We start from the raw sequence: 20,688 nt of genomic DNA on the forward strand, positions 1-20,688 counted from the left end.
ATCTGTTTTAACTATGCAAATGACAATAAACGCCTTGACTTTTACTTATGAATTGAGGGATTTAGTCATTTCATCTCTTTGATTTGATTAGATAGTCCCCTCTACTGGATAAGTCTTAAGCTCTTCTAAAGATACTAATGTGAATGGAGCTTGGAAATCACCTTCACATCTTTATGTTGATGGCCATTCTATGGAATGTGCCTGTGATCTCTGGAGTCTCAGTTATTCAGCATTTATTTTTGTGCAACTTTTCTGAGATTCTGAATCACTGATTCACAGGGTTTACTGAGCATGTCACATTTATATTCTTTCAAAATGTATACTTTAAAAATGCATTTCATTTACAAAATCTGATGAATAATTTGCAATGTTTGAGAGATAGGCACATGTTAATCCACCAGTCAGATTGATTGGGTATACTATTTCAAGCCAACACATGGTGATAAAACTCTTTATATGTTCTTATGCAGAATATATAGACAGACATACAGTGATATAACTTAAAACACAGAGGTAGGTGTTTAAAACATATTACGAACCAAAATAAGTTGATTGAAGTTTATGAGTGAAAGAAACAAAAATATTTGTTGGACAAGACAGTACAGAGAGACAGAATCTGCGCAGTACTAAAGTGTATTACAGTGTTATATCTGGAGTTTTTGTATGGGTGTTGAATTTCCTGTTGTCACTGTGGGCTGCAGAGCACAGTAGTACACAGCAGAGTCTGACACACTCACATCCTGGATTATCAGAGGAACTGTTCCTTTTTCAGTGTCGAGATGAGCATCAAATCTTTCCTTAAATCCATCACTGTTCTCATTACTGTACTTATTCCTTTTTAACATATATTTAGGAAAGTCATTGGGTTGTTGTATGTACCAGTAGAGATATGGGCTGATATCAGAACTTTCAAATTCACAGCTGAGAGTCACTTGTCCACCTTCAGAACTGATCACAGTAATGTTGGGTTGTTTAACCGTGTCTTCCCCTCTGCATTCTGTAAGAGATATGAACAAGTTTCAAAATCCATACCTCAGATATTAAAAATCGTAGTATAGGCAATGCTTAAAGTCATACCAAAGCAAAATGCCGCAAGAAGAAATAAAATCTTCAACCAGTGTTCCATTGATAGTAGTCAGTGCAGCAGGTTCAAGGAGAAAACTACCTACATTGCAACAATAAGGAACCTTTAAAGAATGATTTTTTTTTGTACTTCTCAGACAGCCTCTTCCCCCCGCCTCCTTATGTCTCATGCTGTCTCATTCTCTCTCATGCTCTCAGTCTATTAATCATCACTGCTCTGTGATCGACAAGTTATTGAAGTGTGAAGTGTGGGGAAAAAAAAGAAAAACTTTTTCATTAACTCCCTCATACAAATCTCATTTCCAAATACCACTGACTCTTGTAATTATTTCATATTTCATAACTGTAATGACTGGGCCACAAATCACTTACAAATATCAACATGTTTATCATGTTTTTTATATGATTTAAAGTCGTGGAAAATGATTACCATCGTCTACATGTTAGCTGTAGTTTATGTTATTGAAAGGATCATAATTCTATGTCAGTATTGTAACAATGTAATGTTATCAGTGTATGACTTTAAGCGCAGCAATACACAGACACACACGAAAATGTATATATCCGTGATCGCACAGACACACACACTGTGAACAGTGAGCAGTGAATTTGTCCTCTGCATTTAACCCATCCACACACCAGATACAGGAGCAGTGGGCAGCATTCCTTGCACCTGGGGAGCATTGGGGTTAAGTGCCTTGCTCAAGGGCACACAGCTGTGGATGTTGGTTCTGGGAATCGAACTGGCAACCCTCCGGTCACGAGCCCCTAACCTTTAGGCCATGACTGCCCCTGCCCATGGCAGCTTCTAGCTTGTTAGTGGGAATATTATTCAGGCCACATTAACTTTGGTTTCTCTTCTTCATCTTCATCTTCCTCTTCCTCTTCCCCTTCTTCTTCTTCTTCTTCTTCTTCTTCTTCTTCTTCCTCTTCTTCTTCTTCTTCTTCTTCTTCCCATTCTTCTTCTTCTTCTTCCTATTCTTCTTCTTCTTCCTATTCTTCTTCTTCTTCTTCTTCCCATTCTTCTTCTTCTTCTTCCCATTCTTCTTCTTCTTCTTCCTATTCTTCTTCTTCTTCTTCTTCCCGTTCTTCTTCTTCTTCTTCCCATTCTTCTTCTTCTTCTTCTTCTTCTTCTTCTTCCCATTCTTCTTCTTCTTCTTCCTATTCTTCTTCTTCTTCTTCTTCTTTGACATGTTCCCTTCTCTAAACTCATATATGTAGTGTCAGAAACAAACAGAAATATTTTCTCTGTCTCCAAATTTGGCATTACTATTATTATCAGCAATAGTCATCCATGAACCTTTGACATCTCTTGATTTAATTGAAATGTAGCAGCTCTTCATATGTGTTCTGTGTGATTGCTGTTTTGATAGTTCCACTTGTATTTGAAATTATTTGTGCCTGAACATCACCCTCTATTGGCCATGAATGAAAAATAAATCTTTAATTTTTTAAAGTTAAATAGAAGCTCCTTCCAGACCACTGTATCATGCACTATGTACTTTTAAATAATTCTGTGCTGAGCTAAATATTAAATTCACTTATTACTGAACCATTTATCTTCAGAGTGTTCTTGTGAACTGAATACTCTGTTAGATTGTTAAGAATCAGCAGCATTGACTGGTCTATTCCCTAACAAAGGAAAAAATTAAAAATGCTAATGAAAATAGCATTTTTAATTTAGTGAATGAAGAAGGCTGCTGATATTAAGTTATTACTTAAAATCCCTCTTCATACTGCAAATATGTGTGAAATATCTGTATATTTATATTTCTTTTTTACAGTTTCTCAAGCAGGTAAAACCACATAGTGCATTCAATTTATATGGACAGAAAGAGATAGATAGATATAGATGTCACTGATGAGAGAATATTGTATTGTATTATCTGCAGTTTGATAGAAAATATCGTGCGAGGTTTTTGTATAGCATCTATGTAGATATAGATGTCAGTGATTAGAGAATGTTGTATTTTATTATCTGCAGTTTAATAGAAAATATTGTGTGAGGTTTTTGTCTAGCATCTTTTAAACTTTGTATCACTGGGCTATCCAAGGAGTATGGTAGTATAGAGATGTATCTGCCTGAGTTACTCCATTAATAGTGAGTTCTGTAGATGTTCTGCATACAGTTGAATACATGTCTGTAGTTTCTGAAACCTTTAAGCAGCAAATACTGAGGTGCTTTGCTTGGGCACTGTCTGTACCAGTAAAGTATCATATCAGGTTGAAAGAAAACTATCCATATTAGTTTTTGTACAGACTCAAAGGCACGTTGTATCACTGGGTTACTCTAAGAGTACAGTAGTAGAGAGCTGAATCTGCCAGGCTTACTCTTCTAACAGTGAGTTCAGTGGACTCTCCAGGTGTTGATGAATCAAACTGAGGATCAGAGCTATGCTTGCTACTTGACTGAGCATGTTTCTGTAATAAATACTGAGGACCTCCATTAGGATACTGTCTATACCAGTGAAGATAAATGTTGCTACCGCTTTGTTTCATGTGAGCATTTTAATGTTACAGGTTCTTCCTCCTTCCTCATGACACTGGTGTCTCCATTACTTGGTCCAATTCTGTCTTGTGCAGAAATACCTACAGAATTCCAGGCAGATTAAAAAAAAAAAAGCACATGAAATACTTGAGGTTTTTCAGAAAATCACTTATTCCCAATGAGGTACTCTGAGCTTTCTCGAAAAGAAGCACTGGTTCTCTATATGGTATAAAATTAAAACTGTTTGTAAGAATAATGTTAGTTTACCTGCTATCCTAATGAGAAGTGGTAGTACTAATTTCTCCATGTTGAATATGATAAGCAGACGGGTGTTTATGTTCACAGTGATCTGCAGTTCTATGTGTTTGTCTGTGTGAGTTTTTCTACAGTAAAGGAATTCATGACAAACTCAACTCAGGAAGTTCCTGCTCTGCGGTCTGTTAAATCATGTTTGATTTGCACGAAACTCCTGTGTAATTTTAAAATTATCCATGCTGCCAGTGTCACCTAGTGTGACTTTGGGAGCGTAAATTAAACTTGTAGGAATCTTAATATGTATTGGTGATGATCCACCTTCTCTACCTTAGTTAACACCACAAATGGTTTCCAGCAGAATTACTGTAATCTTCACTTAGGCACTAAATGTAGATTTACATTTAAACATATTTGAAGAGGGGGCCTATTGAACTGTTGTGTAAAATGCACTGTTGCATTTAAAAAAGAAAATAAAATGAAATTTTAATGTCAATAAAAACATGCCTGAACCCATACATTTGTCAGTACCTACACTTGGACTGTCACTCTGTGGCCTCCTGCTGGTCATTCTGTGTTTTTGTTTTACCATGTGCTTTTGTTTGTTTTGGTTTTCCTTGTCACTCTGACCCCGCCCCTCACTTGTGTTTCTACTTCCTGTCATTGTCTGTTTCCCCCCCATTCTGAGTTCACCTGTTTCTCATTTTGTTTGGATTACTCTGTCTATTTATACCTTCCTCTGCTAGTCCCTGGTTTGTCAGATTGTCCCAGCCTCTTGATTGAGTCTGTCTAGACTGATAGCCTGTTTTTGATTTTCTGCCTGTTTGCCTGTTTGCCTGTTTGCCTGTTGGAATCCAGCCTGTGTCTGAACTGTCATTTTTTGCCTGCCTTTTGGTTAGTCTGCCTGAGTTTTTGTTCTACAGCTATTTAGAGTGCTGTTTTTGTGTTTCTGCTTTTTCCTGGTGAGTCTGGAGGTTTTTGTGTTGAGAGATCTTTTCTTTATTAAACCATTGAACTGAAACTGCTTTTGGGTCCGATTCTCCATTCTGAACCTGACAACATTAGGTAGCGAAGACATTTTCTAGTTGGTTGTATCAGAATGAGAGAAGAGCAGTGTTTTGTGAATTGGGAGTCTTCACTGGCAGGTGTGATTGTGATCTGTAAACTCAGAGACTTTCTGTAAATCAGTGAACAGGAGGACATAATCAGAATTGTCAAAGTGGGTCAGGGAATGAGAGGAAAGTCTGCTTACAGATTTTTCTCATATATTCTGCTTCGTTGAACATGAAACAAGGATTATGAATGAGACACTGCATTGTTTTGCCAACAATAGTTTAACTTGATATAATATAAATAAATTTGCTCTAAAAATCACTTTGACCTTGAATCACTTGACTAATTGGCAACATTCATGTGCTGAAGACAACAGGTATGGAGTAGTGATGTTAATATTGTTCTTAATATTATTAATGCTTATTTAATCACTATTTTAATTTAAGAAATCGAAGTAAAATATTCCACTTAATACTTTCAAAGGTTTCAAAGTTACATAACTACTGGGAATATATCACCTTCATCAATGGACAGCAAATAGACAGAAAAACTAGAATGTCATATTTTCCTCTCTTTTGAGATTTAATTCTACACTGTGCTTTTCTCTAGCTCTGATTCACCAGCTGTCATAATATAGCCTTAATAAAAATGTCACTATGCTCTTAAATGGACAAGTCAGTGTTTTCATGTTTTGACCAAGATATAAATGTTTTCTGCCATCACATTTTCCCCAAAACAGAACCCAGACGAGGAAATCCCCCTGCTGAAATCAGTGATTGAGCTTTGATTTGCCTGCAGTTGAAGGACCAACTGCATCATGTACAGATACAGGTTGTTAAGAATCAGCAAGAATTATTACTTATAGTCCCTGTTTATAATGCAAATTTGTGTGAAATATCTGCATTTGTGTATTTTTCTTTCAGTTTCACTTTCAGTCTTTCAGCTTCTCAAGCAGGTGTAGCCACATGGTTTATTCAATTTTTTATACGTATCACCAATACGAGGATGTGGTATTTTGTTATCTGCAGTTTAGCAGAAAAATATTTGTGTGAGGTTTTTGTACAGCATCTACAAGACTTTGTATCACTGGGCTGCCCAAGAAGCACAGTAATAGAGAGCTGTATCTGCCAGAGTTACTCCATTGATAATAAGCTCTGAGGATGTTCTGGATACAGTTGAATGAAGTCGAGTGTCCAAGCTGTTTGATATATGTTTGTTCTTTCCGAAGCCTTTACGCAGTAAATACTGAGGTGTTCTTTTAGGATACTGCCTGTACCAATAAAGTATCATATATTCACTACTTGTTTGATATGAACATTTCAGTGTTACAGAATTTCCTTCTTCACTAAATTTAGCTGTGTTGTCATCTAGTTCAATTTGATCCTGTGAATATATTCCTGCAAGAGAAAAATGTACACATGAACTGTCAGCTGAAGGTTATATGATGACTTCCATTAAGTCAGGAAAATGTTTTGAATATGATGCGTGAGTATATACTGAATTTACTCATCTATTGAATATGACTATATTACAGATGAATTTCACTCAAAAATATTATTTTGATTACCAAAATTCAGTATCAACAGTTATATCAATATTTACCCGAGATTAAGATGAGAGCAAGTAGTAATGAATTCTCCATTTGTCATATACAGAGCAAATGTGTGTTTATGTTCACAGTGCTGTGAGCTGTTGGTCTGTGTGTTACTGTGACATTCTGTGCAGTAAATTAATTCATGAGACACCCACTCAGGAAGTTCCTGAGTGTCATCACCAACATTATAAATCACATGTTTTTTTGGGGTTTTTTTCTATCACCACAGAACACTGATCAGAAACAATGGAATAAAATTAAACAATAGGTAAAAAGTCTGGGTATTTTCTAAAACTGAAAATGAAAAAAAAAAACTGAAAATGATCCTGAAAGCTCACTATGCCTTTGGTTAAAATGCTTATCAGACATGGTAATTACAAATAACACTTATAAACTTCATACATGTGTTAGCATCTTTTGTTAATTTGCACCTGTGAATTGTGTCTTGAAAGAAGCTACTTTAGATTGACTTAAGGGCTCACGAGTGAAAAGAAATATGAAAAGTGCTACAAATACACTCCTGATATCGAAATAAGTTACATATTCTGGCATATATATATATATATATATATATATATATATATATATATATATATATAATGTGTGTGTGTGTGTGTGTGTGTGTGTGTGTGTGTGTGTGTGTGTGTGTGTGTGTGTATAGAATATACCCTGGTGTTTCCCATTATTTTTTACAGTTTACAATTTGGTATTTAGCAGACGCTTTTAGCCAAAGCAACTTACAATAAGTGCATAAGTCAGATCCTATTACCTCACAAACAGAGATCACAGTAAGGCTGTACATTAATTTACCCTTCGTATTAGGCTCCTTCATTTCTTCTATTTGCTTCAGTTGTTTCCAGTGTGTCGAAAATTATCAGTGTTATTTTTCAATTTTACTTTGGCTTAAACAAATTCTCACTGGTGCTATGTGTCTTCATAATTTCCATTTTAATCATTTTGGGGAAAATATATCACAGGTGACCAAGTCTGGTGGAGATGAGAACTGGTATTTGGAAAGACAGGGCGTGGTGATGAAGGTGTGACAATATTTTTACTCTGTCTGTGTGTAAATGTCTGCTATTTCATCGATGTCTTCATATAAAAATAGTGTTTGTTGTACTCATAACCAGCTGTTACCACAAGTGTTATCTCCAGACTGTTTTCGCATATGTGACTGGTAATAAAAAAGACTGTGGTTGAGTAAATTGCTTTCATATGGGGAGGTTCAGAGAAAATTATCCACATTAGTTTTTGTACAGCCTCAAAGACACTTTGTGTCACTGGGCGACTCTAAGAGCACAATAGTAGAGAGCTGAATCTGCCAGGGTTAGACCTGTAATAGTGAGTTCAGTGGACTTTCCAGGTGTTGATAAATCAAACCGAGGATCAGAGCTATGCTTATCGCTTGACTGAGCATGTTTCCATAATAAATACTGAGGACCTCCATTAGGATACTGTCTGTACCAATAAAGGTAAATGTTGCTACCACTTGATTCATATGAGCATTTCAATGTTACAGGTTCTTCTTCTTTCCTCATGACATTGGTGTCTCCATCACTTGGTCCAATCCTATCCTGTGCAGATATACCTGTACACAAAAACATATTAACATAATTAAGGTTCTTCAGAAAATCAAACATTTACAATGTCATACTCTGAACTTTATGGCAGAAAGCACTGGTTCTCTATATTGCATAAAATTAAAACTATCTGAGAGAATAATGTTAGTTTACCTGCTATCCTAATGAGAAGTAGTAGTAGTAATTTCTCCATGTTGAACATGATAATCAGATGGGTGTTTAAGTTCACAGTGATCTGCAGTGCAGTTCTGTGTTTTTCTGTCTGTGTGAGTTTTTCTACAGTAAAGGAATTCATGACAACCCCAGCCCAGGAAGTTCCTGCTCTGTGGTTTGTTAAATCATCTCAGATTTGCTTGAAACTCCTGTTTTTCATTCTAAAATTGAACCATGTTGCCAGTGTCACCTAGTGTGAGAGTAAATTAAACTTTTAGGACCTGAATCTAAATATGATATCACTTTTGAAAAAGAAGACTTCTAGAAAACAGCTCTAGTATTTGTAATACTAGTAATACCTTAATATGTATTAATGATGACTGCAACAATTTTCAAAACTGTAGTTTAAAATTTTCAAATACAAGAAAATAGTGTTTCTCATTTTAAAGCTCATTTTACACGTTTTAACTGATGGAAGAGAAAATAAGAAACAGAGTAATACATAGGTCATCTTAGTGAAAATTAGTGCATATGTTGGATCAGTGCTGCCTCTTTGAGGCTGATGTCAGTACTACATTATTGCAGGTCTGTATTGTGTAACAGAATTGAGGAATTCTTGTAAAGATCTGGGATATCACTGATTCCACTGGATATTGTTTATATTTCCAGGATTTTCTCTGTTTCAAAAAAATCTGTTTTTTTTTTCCAAATACATCTGTTCATTACCACAGCAGTCTTGCTGTGTTCTCTTGTACCTTTACATGGACCTTTGTGTGGCCAATTTATGACATGTTTTAAGCAAGAGGGTGAACAGCAAGACATTAGAAATGAGTCAGTTATTTTTAATGTTCACTATACGAAGCATGAGAGAGATGAAATTACATATATTTCATCAGGATGATATAGCTTAACAAACTATGAAACTTGCCCTGCCCACTGTTCACAAAACTGAGTAACGGTTTACGGCTTTTAGCCCTCATGTTTATGACTGAATTGTTTTCCACATAGAGGATTTTGTACAGTGCAGCTGAGTTTCTTGCCACTGTGGGCCTCAGAGCACAGTAATGCACTGCAGAGTCTGTCAGTTTAACAGAAGAGATCTCCAGATGCAACTGCTTTCTTCCTTTATCAAGCTTGGCTAAGAAGTGAGAGTCAACCTCACCCCTGACTTCAGACTGATATTCATAAATAAAGATTAGGAATTCAGGCTCAGATCTGGGATGCTGACGATACCATAACAGAGCGTCTCCTGCTACTGCAGTGTGGTGACTTGACAGAGTAATATGATCTTCTTCACTGGCGTGGCTTTCAGAAGTTAGGGGCATCATACTGCTTCCAAAGGTGATCTCTGTAAAGGACCAAAAGACTTGAGTGTGTAACTGTGATTTATAATCAGATTAAACCAGACAAGAAACAAACAAAAAAAAAAAAAGCAGAAATATAAAATGTAAAAAATTATCAAAATAAATTCATTTTCCATGAAAGTGAGGTAGATCTATGAAAGTGACTTAGTATTGGAGTAATCATTATGTTACATGTGCAATACTAAGTCACTTACATAGATCTACCTCACTTTCATGGATCTAACTTAACTTAACTTAACTTAAAAGAACATAAAGAATGACTATCGCTAAACACAATTACATTTTACTTGATGTCATTATGAGAATCAATAGTAATGATTTTTCCATTCTGAATAATCAGATCAAAACTTTCTTTGTCTTCGCAACTGTAATGAAGGTGGTAATGGATCCAATGAGGAGAGACAAAACATGGCCGGAATTGGGATGGCAGCACAGAGAGTTGGCTGGAGGTATGTGTAACAACAGACTTCTGCACTGTGAATAAAGTTGCCAGTATAGAGATTCTTAAAAAAGCACTAGCTGAAGGATTAACGTATAAGAAGGTTCAATCAGCTGCTACAGGAATACCACCCAAAGTGCAGTAAATGAAATGTAACAACTGTTTAAAACTATATATATATATATATATATATATATATATATATATATATATACATATATCATTTCAATACTTAGAGTAAATGATGAAAAGATGTTCCTAAATATGTTGAGTATGAGACCTGAATGTAGATGCATGTTGAGATTTTGTATAAGTGTTGAACATCCTGTTGTCACTGTGGGCCTCAGAGCACAGTAGTACACAGCAGAGTCAGACACACTCACACCCTGGATTGTCAGAGGAAATGTCTTTGTGTCAGTGGAACTGACAGTCTTGAGACTGGCGTTAAATCTCTCCTGAAATTCATCACTGTTTTCCTCACCATACTTGTTTCTTCCCATCATGTATCTAGGGAGGTCGTTCAGCCGTTGAATGTACCAGAAAAGATCTGGATTACTATGAGAAGTTTCATATTCACAGCTGAGTATTGCTTGTCCACCTTCAGAACTGATTATAGGAGTATCTGGTTGTTTAACTGAGTCCTTCCCACTGCATTCTGTAAAAAGACAAACATATTGACTACATTGTATTGAATGTGTAGAATACTCACATAGACAATGAATAAGTAAGTTCAATGGGAAACCATACCAAAGCATAATGGAATTGTAAGAAGTAAAATCTTCAGCCAGTGCCTCATCATTACTGTCTCTCATAAAGTTCTGTCAGTTCAATGTGTCAGAAACCAAAACAGTCAGAAAATGAATGGATGAATAGATCACAATGTGAAACTCAACTTATCTTCTCTCCCAACCCACCTTTGTACCTCCCTCTTTTAGCGCCTGAATATTGAAAGTATTGAAAGTAACATCGGGCTAGAAATGATCCACTGCTAAGCTGTTCTACGAATGTTCAGTTAAAAGTCCAGCATTACCTCAGAAAAGGGGTAATGTTAGACTGTTGGGCACTGTCATGTTGTTCTGCAGCATAATTTGAATTCTCTTCAAAGATTTTCCTCTGGATTTTTAATCATTTTAGATGAATTCAGTGCCAGAAAACTTGACCAGGTCATCAGCTGATCGTTATTAAACTCTTTTTGAAGTGTTTAAATATTTTTATTCTCAAGTGGGTGTTGCAGCACTACCCTCCAAGACAGTTTTTCAAAAACATCTCCAAAAGCACTTTCCTGATAAGCAAAACACAGCATTTCAATAGATATCGCAAAACATTAACAGTACTGCCAGGCAGAGAACGTTTAATACATTAAGGAACAGATTCAGAATGTGAAACTAATCTCTGAAGATTTTATTTGATTTATTTGGTTTTATTTCTTCTCTCACTCTTGTCCTCAGTGTGGAATTTAATTCTAAAGGTTTAATGTCAGATTGAATTAGGGAATCTGGCTTAGAATCTGTTCAGGATTGTGACATGCTCTCTCAATTTAAGTCTAGACTAAAGACTCACCAATTCAGCCTAGTATATAGCTAATTATCTCAGCCAAGGGGGTTTAGGGGATTACGTTTTTTTCTTGTTGGTCTTGTTGGTGTTGAACTGAGATGTCAATGCTGTCTCCTCTCTATGCACATGCAATCACTTAAGTTTTTTTTGACGATGGACTGGAGAATTGTTGATGTGTCAGTGACCCCTAGTGGCTATGTGCCCTGCTGCATCTGCCCTCTCTTTTCTTTTTTGGTTTAACGCTGCATTAATTAGGGCTGCACTAGTGCTGCACTCGAGTCAGAATCAAACACTCCATAACATCTCAAAAGAACTTTACCTCAACTCTACCCCTCTATCTTGTTCAGTTTGCTTCACAATCTTGTTTCCTTTTTTTCATTTTATCTTCAGCTCTCTGCCCCTTCATTGGGGTATAAATTCTGAGGTCTACAAGTTAACAGTCCAGAGCGTCTGCTCCCAGCATGATGACTTTATACACCTGTGCCTCTTGCCCGAACCTCCTACAAGCCCCTTATTCTGAGACAGTAGAATTTAAAGTAGAATTTTTCTGAACCAGTGCTATGAATGAAATCAGAGTTTGCTGCGAATCAGTCAGCGATGTGTGGACATCTCTCTGGCTATTCCTGTCTCCTTTTGATTTTTTACTTTATTGCATAGTCCCACACTGGGGAGGAGCATTAACACTGACTCCACCCTCTGACTTGAGGTTCACGTCACCTTTCACAGCAACATCATGTGTGTACAAACTAAAAACGCAATAAACCAAAAACTGAAGTGATTCATCATACTTGGTTCTTCAAGATCATTAACATTCCATATAACATATACATACTTTAAACACTTGTTTATGATGGCAGTTGTAAATCAAACAATGTCAGGTGTTTGAGAATATATTTTATATTTTATGTTATGCATGAATCTTCTCTTGAAGTCACATTCACACAAGCAGAGGAGTTAGTGGAGGACTACCTGATAAACAGCTCCATCTCTTTTATTTTCTCATGATGTTTAAAGTAGCTGCTGAGATCTGGGCATGTAGCCATATGTAGTTTTGATGGAATAATGGAGCTACATTTCATACCGCTGAAGTCTTCTTTCAGATTAATTTCCATTCAACTTTTCATGGGACAGTGTTGGAGTCTGTGATGGTGTGGAAGTTGAATCACTGTGTCTGATGTGCTTCACATTAGTCCCATTGAAAAGAAAAGACAATGAAACTCACGTATAATAGAACACGTTTCTCAGGAAGTTTGTTCACTTGTCAGGTTTTTGTACAGTGTAGTTTGGTTTCCTGTCACTGTGGGCTGCATGGCACAGTAATACAGTGCAGAGTCTGTTACTGTAGCAGAGGAGATCTCCAGATTCACTTGATTTTTCACTTTCAGTTGAACAGACAGTCGAGGGTCCAGTTGAGAATGTGCAGGCTCTTTTGCTTTATCTACAATGAGCTGTATGAACTGGGGAGCTGAACTGGGATATTGACGATACCAGTACAACATCTGTGCTGACGAGTATTTGCAGGACAGAGACACATTGGAGCCCTCCACACCATACACTTCAGTTTGGTCTGGTGTGATGTCCTGTCCATCACTGAAACCTGTGAGACAGAAATTAATATTTGATTGAAAGTTTGAATATTTCAAATATTGACATTTTTTAAAAATTACTATTACATGCTAATACTACTTTTAAGAGACTTACTAAAACAATATCTTCATTCAGATATAATCTTTGTGAAAGCAATGGCAGAAGATGTGATTAACAGTAGGACAATAAGGTCATAAATAGTAAACTACTTACCTGACAAAGCAGTGATCAGAATGAGTGTGTAGAGCAGCATTTTAGAAGAGGAGAACAGAGTGAGACTGAGTGCAGTGTGAATCATTCCTACAACATTTCTGACATCACCTCAGCTCAGTGTCATCTAAACCCCTCCTCAAAATATGTACTGAAGACACTCAGATGTTGACTTTCATTCTCTGAGAAATGATTTCCTCTCTCTTCCTGTGGATTTCTTTTTTAAATCAGAAATTGTTTTCCAGTACTGCTATTGTACATTCACAGATTTGAAAAACTAATTTTAATTAGCAAAATCAGTATGTTGTAATTCACACATGAACACAGACGTCAAAAGATTTGAATTGAAATGATTATGAATTTGTGTTCTCTGTTTACGGAAGAGACCAAAGAAAACAAAACTATGGCTCACCATACTTCTATCTAAATTCTATATAAGACTGTTACTAATTTGTCCTCAGAGCACTTAAGCACCTGTATCTTTACTATATATGGAAACGCCATAGCGTCTCATAGCCAATAACATTAATTACTCACTCAGAATCTCTCTGAAATTACACACTTTTAAATTTATTAAAAGTGGCATGTTCATTTTCATTTATGGTATTGTTTTGTAAAGGTGAAATAGTTTGGGGCTAAATGTGGATTAAAAATTCTTTCTACTCAGGTAGAAATATACATGTCTACATGTCTGCACTATTTCACAGTGTCTTCCCACTATAAACTGAGGAACAGGTGTTACTACACTTGTTATCTTCAAAGAGACTGCTTTGATAAAAGTATGGTTGAAACTATTACTTTGATGTTTATGGCTTCAAAGGAAATAATGTGGATTAGTTTTTGTATGACTTCTCAATGATTTTGTATCACTGGGCATCTCTAAGAGCACAGTAGTAGAGAGCTGTATCTGCCACAGTTACCTTATTAATAGTGAGTTCAGTAGATGTGTCAGTTGTCTGTGATCCATACTGAGAATCAGAGGTATGTTGAACACGACTCGCTGATTTTGGCCCCTTTATACAATAAATACTGAGGAGCTGTGTTAGGATACTGTCTGTACCAGTAAAGCCGAGGGTTGCTACTGGTTGTGCTATATGAACATTTCAGTGTTGCAGATTGTTCCTCTGTTCTGACAACATTGTCTCCATCACTTGGTCCAATTTTGTCACCTGTACAGAGACCTGTCCAGAAAAGTGAAGTTGAAATGAAGACAACTGAGATGTGATAAACTTTCTACAAAAAAAAAATGTTTCAAATATTGCTAATCATTTACTCTGGAGCTGTGTGAGACATTATACATCTCTGCATGCAAGATGTCACACTCTCTGAATTCATGATTATACTTTACCTGATGTCATGATGAGAATCAGTATGAATGATTTCTCCATATTGAATGTGCAGATCAGATGTGTGTTTATTCTCACAGTGTTCTGGGCTGTTGGTCTGTGTGTGTTTCTTTCAGTAACTCTACAGTGAATAAATTCATGAGACACACACTCAGGATCAGGAAGTTCCTGTTCTGTGGTGTTCTGAACTCTCTGTGTTTTCTTCATTTACAGTTTAATTCTGGACAGAATTAGAATTAAATTGAAAGCATAATTGAAAGTGTTTTATAAATCTAAGCCAAATTAAAGTAAATGTTCACTGCACAAGAGCCACATGTTCAAATTCTTACAAACTGATGTACTTTATTATTTATGGCTATTTTTTCCAATACTTTGCTGGCACTGTCTTTTTTAATTTAAAGGTTTTTCAAGAAAAGTCTAGTTTGATGGCTTTTAAATCTTAGTTTATCTCATATTGCTTCATCTGTATTTTTATGGATTGAATTCCATTCTTTCTATAGATTGTTTGATTGGTATGTGCTGTGTTGTGAGGCCTAAATATGTCACCTTCCACCATGATGCTCGTTTGGACAGTGGACAACGGTGTGTGGGTTCGTTAGTTAAGCATTTAAAAACGTTGTTGTCACAGTTGGATGTGTCTTTACACACATACTGAGTCTAAAAGGGGCCATTCTCATTGTAGCATACAATTGCACAATTTTTTTTTTTTTTTTGTACTGTAGTTCATCCTCTCCTCTGACAAGAATGTATCCATGCAGACCTATCTGAGGGTGTCCATCCTGTTGGTTTTATATATCATATGCTGACAGATCTGAGCATAGTTTTCTACCCCCAATTGTCAAAATAACTGAACTGGAAGAACATGTACAAAACAAAGAAAACTCAGAGGTTAATGTACTCTGGGTTGAGGAGGTTCAGTCTGGGTTGCTATGTGTTCAGCTCTCATATCCTGACCATTGTCAGTATGTGAGAACTGTATGCCAAAAGACCAAAATAACAAATGTAGAACATCTCTAACTAGGGACAGGGCCTAACCAAACAGGGCCTACCAGCACGGCAAATAGCAAACACACAAAAAGCAAAAAAACAAACAAGAACACAAAAAAAGGAACCACAAGCCTTCATGTAGTCTGGACACTTGGCTTTTCAGATCCAGCTTCAGTAACAGCAAGTGCAAAAGCCAGACTAGAGAGAGGAACTCACAGCCACTTCCCAGGCTAAGTGGGAGGCAGTAGAGTTTAGGTGAAACAATGACAGATGACTAAATGTCTTTTCACTTCACTAATCTTTTTTTTTGTTTTGCTCAGCAGAGCTGCAATTAAACTCACTAATCAATAAGGGTAAAAAAAAATGTCCAACAAAACAATGTCAGGAAGCACCGAGGCGGAGGACACAAGTGCAGGCAAAACTGAGGTTTTAATAAATCAAATAAACGAAAGAAGCTTTACACAGACAGGTATAACAGGAGACCAGAGGAGAGTGCACACAGGTAACGGAGAAGCTTGGAAACACGGAACTATTCCAAAACACACAACAGAAGAACGGCTCAGTAGACACAGGAAGGTGTAGACTTCGCACTGACTGATCCAACGGAGGGGTTTAAATAGGGAGCTGTGTAATCGGGCTAAAGTGAGGGCAGGTGTGCGGGATGAGAGTGATCAGGCCAGTGATTAGTAGACCGGCGACGCTGAGCGCGGAATGGCTGAGACTGGCGAGGGAGGAGGCGAGGTTGTTACAACCCAGGGCAAACTAATGTGTGTCTGGTGCTGCTCCCTTGTGGTTGATATTCAAACCTACAGGTAGCCGCAATAAATCCAATATGAAAATTTAACATGACTGGACTGGAATATAGATGATGATGTAATCAAAATTTTGAACAACTGTGATCAGTTTCTCGTTTTCTGGTGTTGTCCAATGCACTGAAATAGAGGTGGGAAGACATGAAGATGATATGAGGTCTATGTAAACATTTAAGTCATTACTTGGCAACAATAATCGGTATGAACACGGAAACAAGAGAGAGGTGTTACTGGCCTTTGTGTTATATCCAGAAGTCATATTGTTTCTTCTCTGATGTCAGGTTTTTGTACAGTGTAGATGGGTTTACTGTCACTGTGGGCACCAGGGCACAGTAATACACTGCAGAGTCTGTCACTTCAGCAGAGGACATCAACAGATCCACTTGTTTATTCTCTTGACTGACTTTTAAAGTCAGTCGAGGGTCCAACTTTGAATTCAGTGGCTCTTTGGAGCTGTCTATAATAAGTAACAGGAACTGGGGAGCTGATCTGGAATACTGATACCAGTGTAAATAGGAACCTGGGTTAGCTGAGTAGTTACAACACAAAGACACTGTGGATCCCTTCACATCATACACCTCAGTTTGCATTGGTGTGATGGTATTTCCTTGACTAAAACCTACAAATGTGAAAATATTCTGTTTTCAAAAACAATTAAACACGAAAATGAACATTGTCAACTGAACAATGTCAGTATAAAAAACACTGGCACACCACAGAATCTACTTTAAAATGAAACAAAATACCTGCTTTAAGACAATACAAATCTCTTGAAATATCAGTTAAACAAAGGACAAGCGAAAGCAGCAAAACAACTTTCCAGGAGGGACTGTGAGAAAAACAATTGTACAAAGTAACATTGTCATAGAGGTCAACAGAGAGACACCTGAGCTCAGCTTGAATAAGCCCAACCTGTATGGTGATCACTTCAGCTCTGTGTATTTTAATGATCAAAAAGCATAATTCATAAAGGAAAGAGAAGAGAGGAGAAGACTAGTCACCCTCATTTGTCTCCTTCTGGTCAAGTGAAAAACTCATTCATGACCTGAGATAGTGCATCCTGTCTCTCTTGGTCATGAGTCTGCCACTAAATTACTTCCTTTGGTAAGTGAATAAATTAATGAAAAATCTGTTCAAAACATTTCTGATCTGTGGCCTCTCAGAAAATAAATTATAGAAACAACATCTACTACAAAGCCCAGGACTCTAAAACTGTTCACATCTAAGGTCAGAAAACAACATCTTAACCATGGAATAATTCAGCACTGAAGCTGTTAGACTTTCACTGACATGGATAATACTGACCAGCTTCTGCTGTTTTGTGAACCCTATTAAAGCACCAAATACTCTTAATGAATGTATTTCTTATATAAAAAATCTTTTTAGAGTCTTTTTTCACATGTCATTTTTATTGATAATAACTGCACTGTTATCAATAATTAAGGTGTATCTTGCAAAAAGCCTATATCTTGTCTTAATTCAGTTTATATGTTAATCTATCCTTCTTTTTCCTAATCCTTTACCAAACTGAAAGAGAACTACCATGCTCCACTTTAGTCTAAAATAACCAAAATATGAATGAATGTTTCAACACACAAAAATAGTTATTTTTATACTAAATGACTAGAGGTGGTTGAAGAAAAATTTGGGGTTATAAAATTGTGATAACCGTGAGGTCAGTTCACATTTGAAGTCGAGTCTCTGTTCATTTTGAGAACATTAGCATTAGAAGTGTGAACTTGGATTGGTACATTATTATACTGCCTCCCTGTGGAACATTTTATACACTGACTGAAAATAATCTCTCTCAATGTTCAGGAAATATTCATAAATCTGCAGACATTGCAAAACATATGAACCTGACAGAGTTCAGTAACAGAGAGATGGTGAAATTGTGGGGGGGTTTCTCCATCTTGCCACAAAAGTGATCGTAATAGATTCTTGATTTCCCCTCACTACCAGGAAGAGAAAAGGCTGGATATTTCATGATAAGTGTGAAGACAAAGCCATATCATTATTGAACATGAGTAAGTCAGATTGGATAATTAGTGATTTATATATATACATACATACATACATACATACATACATATATATATATATATATATATATATATATATATATATATCAAATCATAAATTGTGGAAAGGAGTGTTATTCTGTTAAGTTATAAGAACACTTCATACCTTATTTTTATTTCTTTATTTCTTCTTTTCTGTGAATGCAATTTTGAGTCAACTGAGCAATTAAAGCATCAATTATCTTTCTCAATGCACTTTTAAGAATATTATTTATGTCTACTTCCAAGACATATTTGCAGCACAAGTGTATCTGTCTGATCAGTAAAACGCAGTGAAGATTTTCTAAGTCATGTCATGTTTTTGTACAGTGTACATTAGTTTCCTGTCACTGTGGGCCTCAGAGCACAGTAATACACAGCAGAATCAGACACACGCAGACTCTCAATTCTCAGAGGAACTGATGATGTTTTAAGCTCAGCATGAAATCTGTCCTTAAACTCATCTGTTTTTTCTGTTTGTCCAGAATAACTCTTCAGCATGTATTTAGGAAATCCATTTGGTTTTTGTTGGTACCAGAAGAGATATGGGTATGTATCAGTAGTTGTAAATGTACAGTTTAGTGTCACTGTGCCACCCTCATATGCAGTTTGTTGTCTGGTTGGTTGATCAACACTGTCCTGTGCTTTACATTCTGCAATCAAATATAAATTAAAACATCAACAATTTTTTTTTTTTTTGACATCCAAGATTCGAAATATATTTTATTAAATATTTGTAAACGATAAATGAATGACATACCCACAAAACATGCAGTGAAAAGTAGAATTTTTCTGAACCAAAAATCCATAACTGCTGAGTAGTATGACTGAAAACGAACAGAGAGTTTATTGTGAATAAGTCAGTGATGTGTGGATGCCTTCCTGGTTATTTCTGCCTCCTTTTGATTCTCTAGTTCACTACATAGTGATATAGTGGGGAGGAGCATTAACACTGACTCCGCCTTCTGACATGATGTTCTCTTCATCTTTTATAACAATGTCAGCTTTGTATAAACGATAAATTCAATGATTGTCACCAAACCTGGAGGTGATCAGCCATGCCTGGTTCTGTAAGATCATTTACTTAAGCATTCTATATAACATATACATACTTTAAACACTTCAGTTGTAAATCAAAGAATATCAGGTGTTGGAGAATCTATTTTATATTATATATATATATGAATCTTTCCCTGAAGTGACTTTAACATGAGTAGAGGAGTTAGTAGAGGACTCACTCATCAACAGCTCCATTTGTTGTTTCATGATGTTTCATATGGCTGTTAAGATCTGGGTATGTAGTATGCATTCATAGAATATGTGGTTTTGATGGGATAGTAGAGCTAAGTACATTTCATACTGTTCATATCTTCTGTTAGATTGATTTCCATTCAAGTGTTGATAGGACAGTGTTGGAGTCTGTGATGGTGTGGAAGTTGAATCACTGTGTTTGATGTGCTTCACAATAGTCCCATTAAGAAAAAAAGAAAGAAATACTCATATAATAGAACACGTTTCTCAGAAAATTTGTTCACAGGTTTTTGTACAGTATAATTGGGTTTCCTGTCACTGTGGGCCTCATAGCACAGTAATACAGTGCAGAGTCTGTTACTGCAGCAGAGGAGATCAACATATTCACTTGATTTTTCTCTCCCAGTTGAACAGACAGTCGAGGGTCCAGCTTAGATTTTGCTGCGTCTTTTGCTCCATCTACAACGAGCTGTATGAACTGGGGAGCAGAACTGGGATACTGACGATACCAGTATAAAGTCAGTGCTGAGGAATATTTACAGGACAGAGACACATTGGAGCCCTCCACATCATACACTTCAGTTTGGTCTGGTGTGATGTCCTGTCCGTCACTGAAACCTGTGAGACAGACATTTAAACTTAACTGCAAATTTGAATGTTACAAATATTCACTTTTTATTTCTTTTTTTTTAATTGTTGTTACATGCTAATACTACTTTTCAGAGACTTACTAAAACAATATCTTCATTCTGATACAATCTTTGTGAAAGCAATTGCAGAAGATGTGATTAACAGTAGGACAATAAGGTCATAAATAGTAAACTACCTACCTGACAAAGCAGTGATCAGAATGAGTGTGTAGAGCAGCATTTTAG

General features: G+C 36.4%; 2 gene segments (V, D, J or C); both read right to left on the minus strand.

Moving 5' to 3' along the window:
- Positions 1-12,867: 12,867 nt before the first annotated feature.
- On the minus strand, positions 12,868-13,400 carry LOC115813118 (T cell receptor alpha variable 5-like; the record flags this gene model as incomplete). The annotated part of the segment is given in 2 exon segments: positions 12,868-13,157; positions 13,361-13,400. Coding segments are annotated over 2 exon segments (330 nt in total), but the record flags the coding sequence as incomplete, so codon positions are not given.
- Positions 13,401-16,147: 2,747 nt separating this feature from the next.
- LOC115811401 (T cell receptor alpha variable 40-like) lies at positions 16,148-20,683 on the minus strand. The segment is given in 3 exon segments: positions 16,148-16,219; positions 20,148-20,431; positions 20,644-20,683. Coding segments are annotated over 3 exon segments (396 nt in total).
- Between the last annotated feature and the right edge of the window lie 5 nt (positions 20,684-20,688).

The sequence above is a fragment of the Chanos chanos genome, chromosome 5, assembly GCF_902362185.1.
Source record: "Chanos chanos chromosome 5, fChaCha1.1, whole genome shotgun sequence".
Classification (NCBI taxonomy): domain Eukaryota; kingdom Metazoa; phylum Chordata; class Actinopteri; order Gonorynchiformes; family Chanidae; genus Chanos; species Chanos chanos.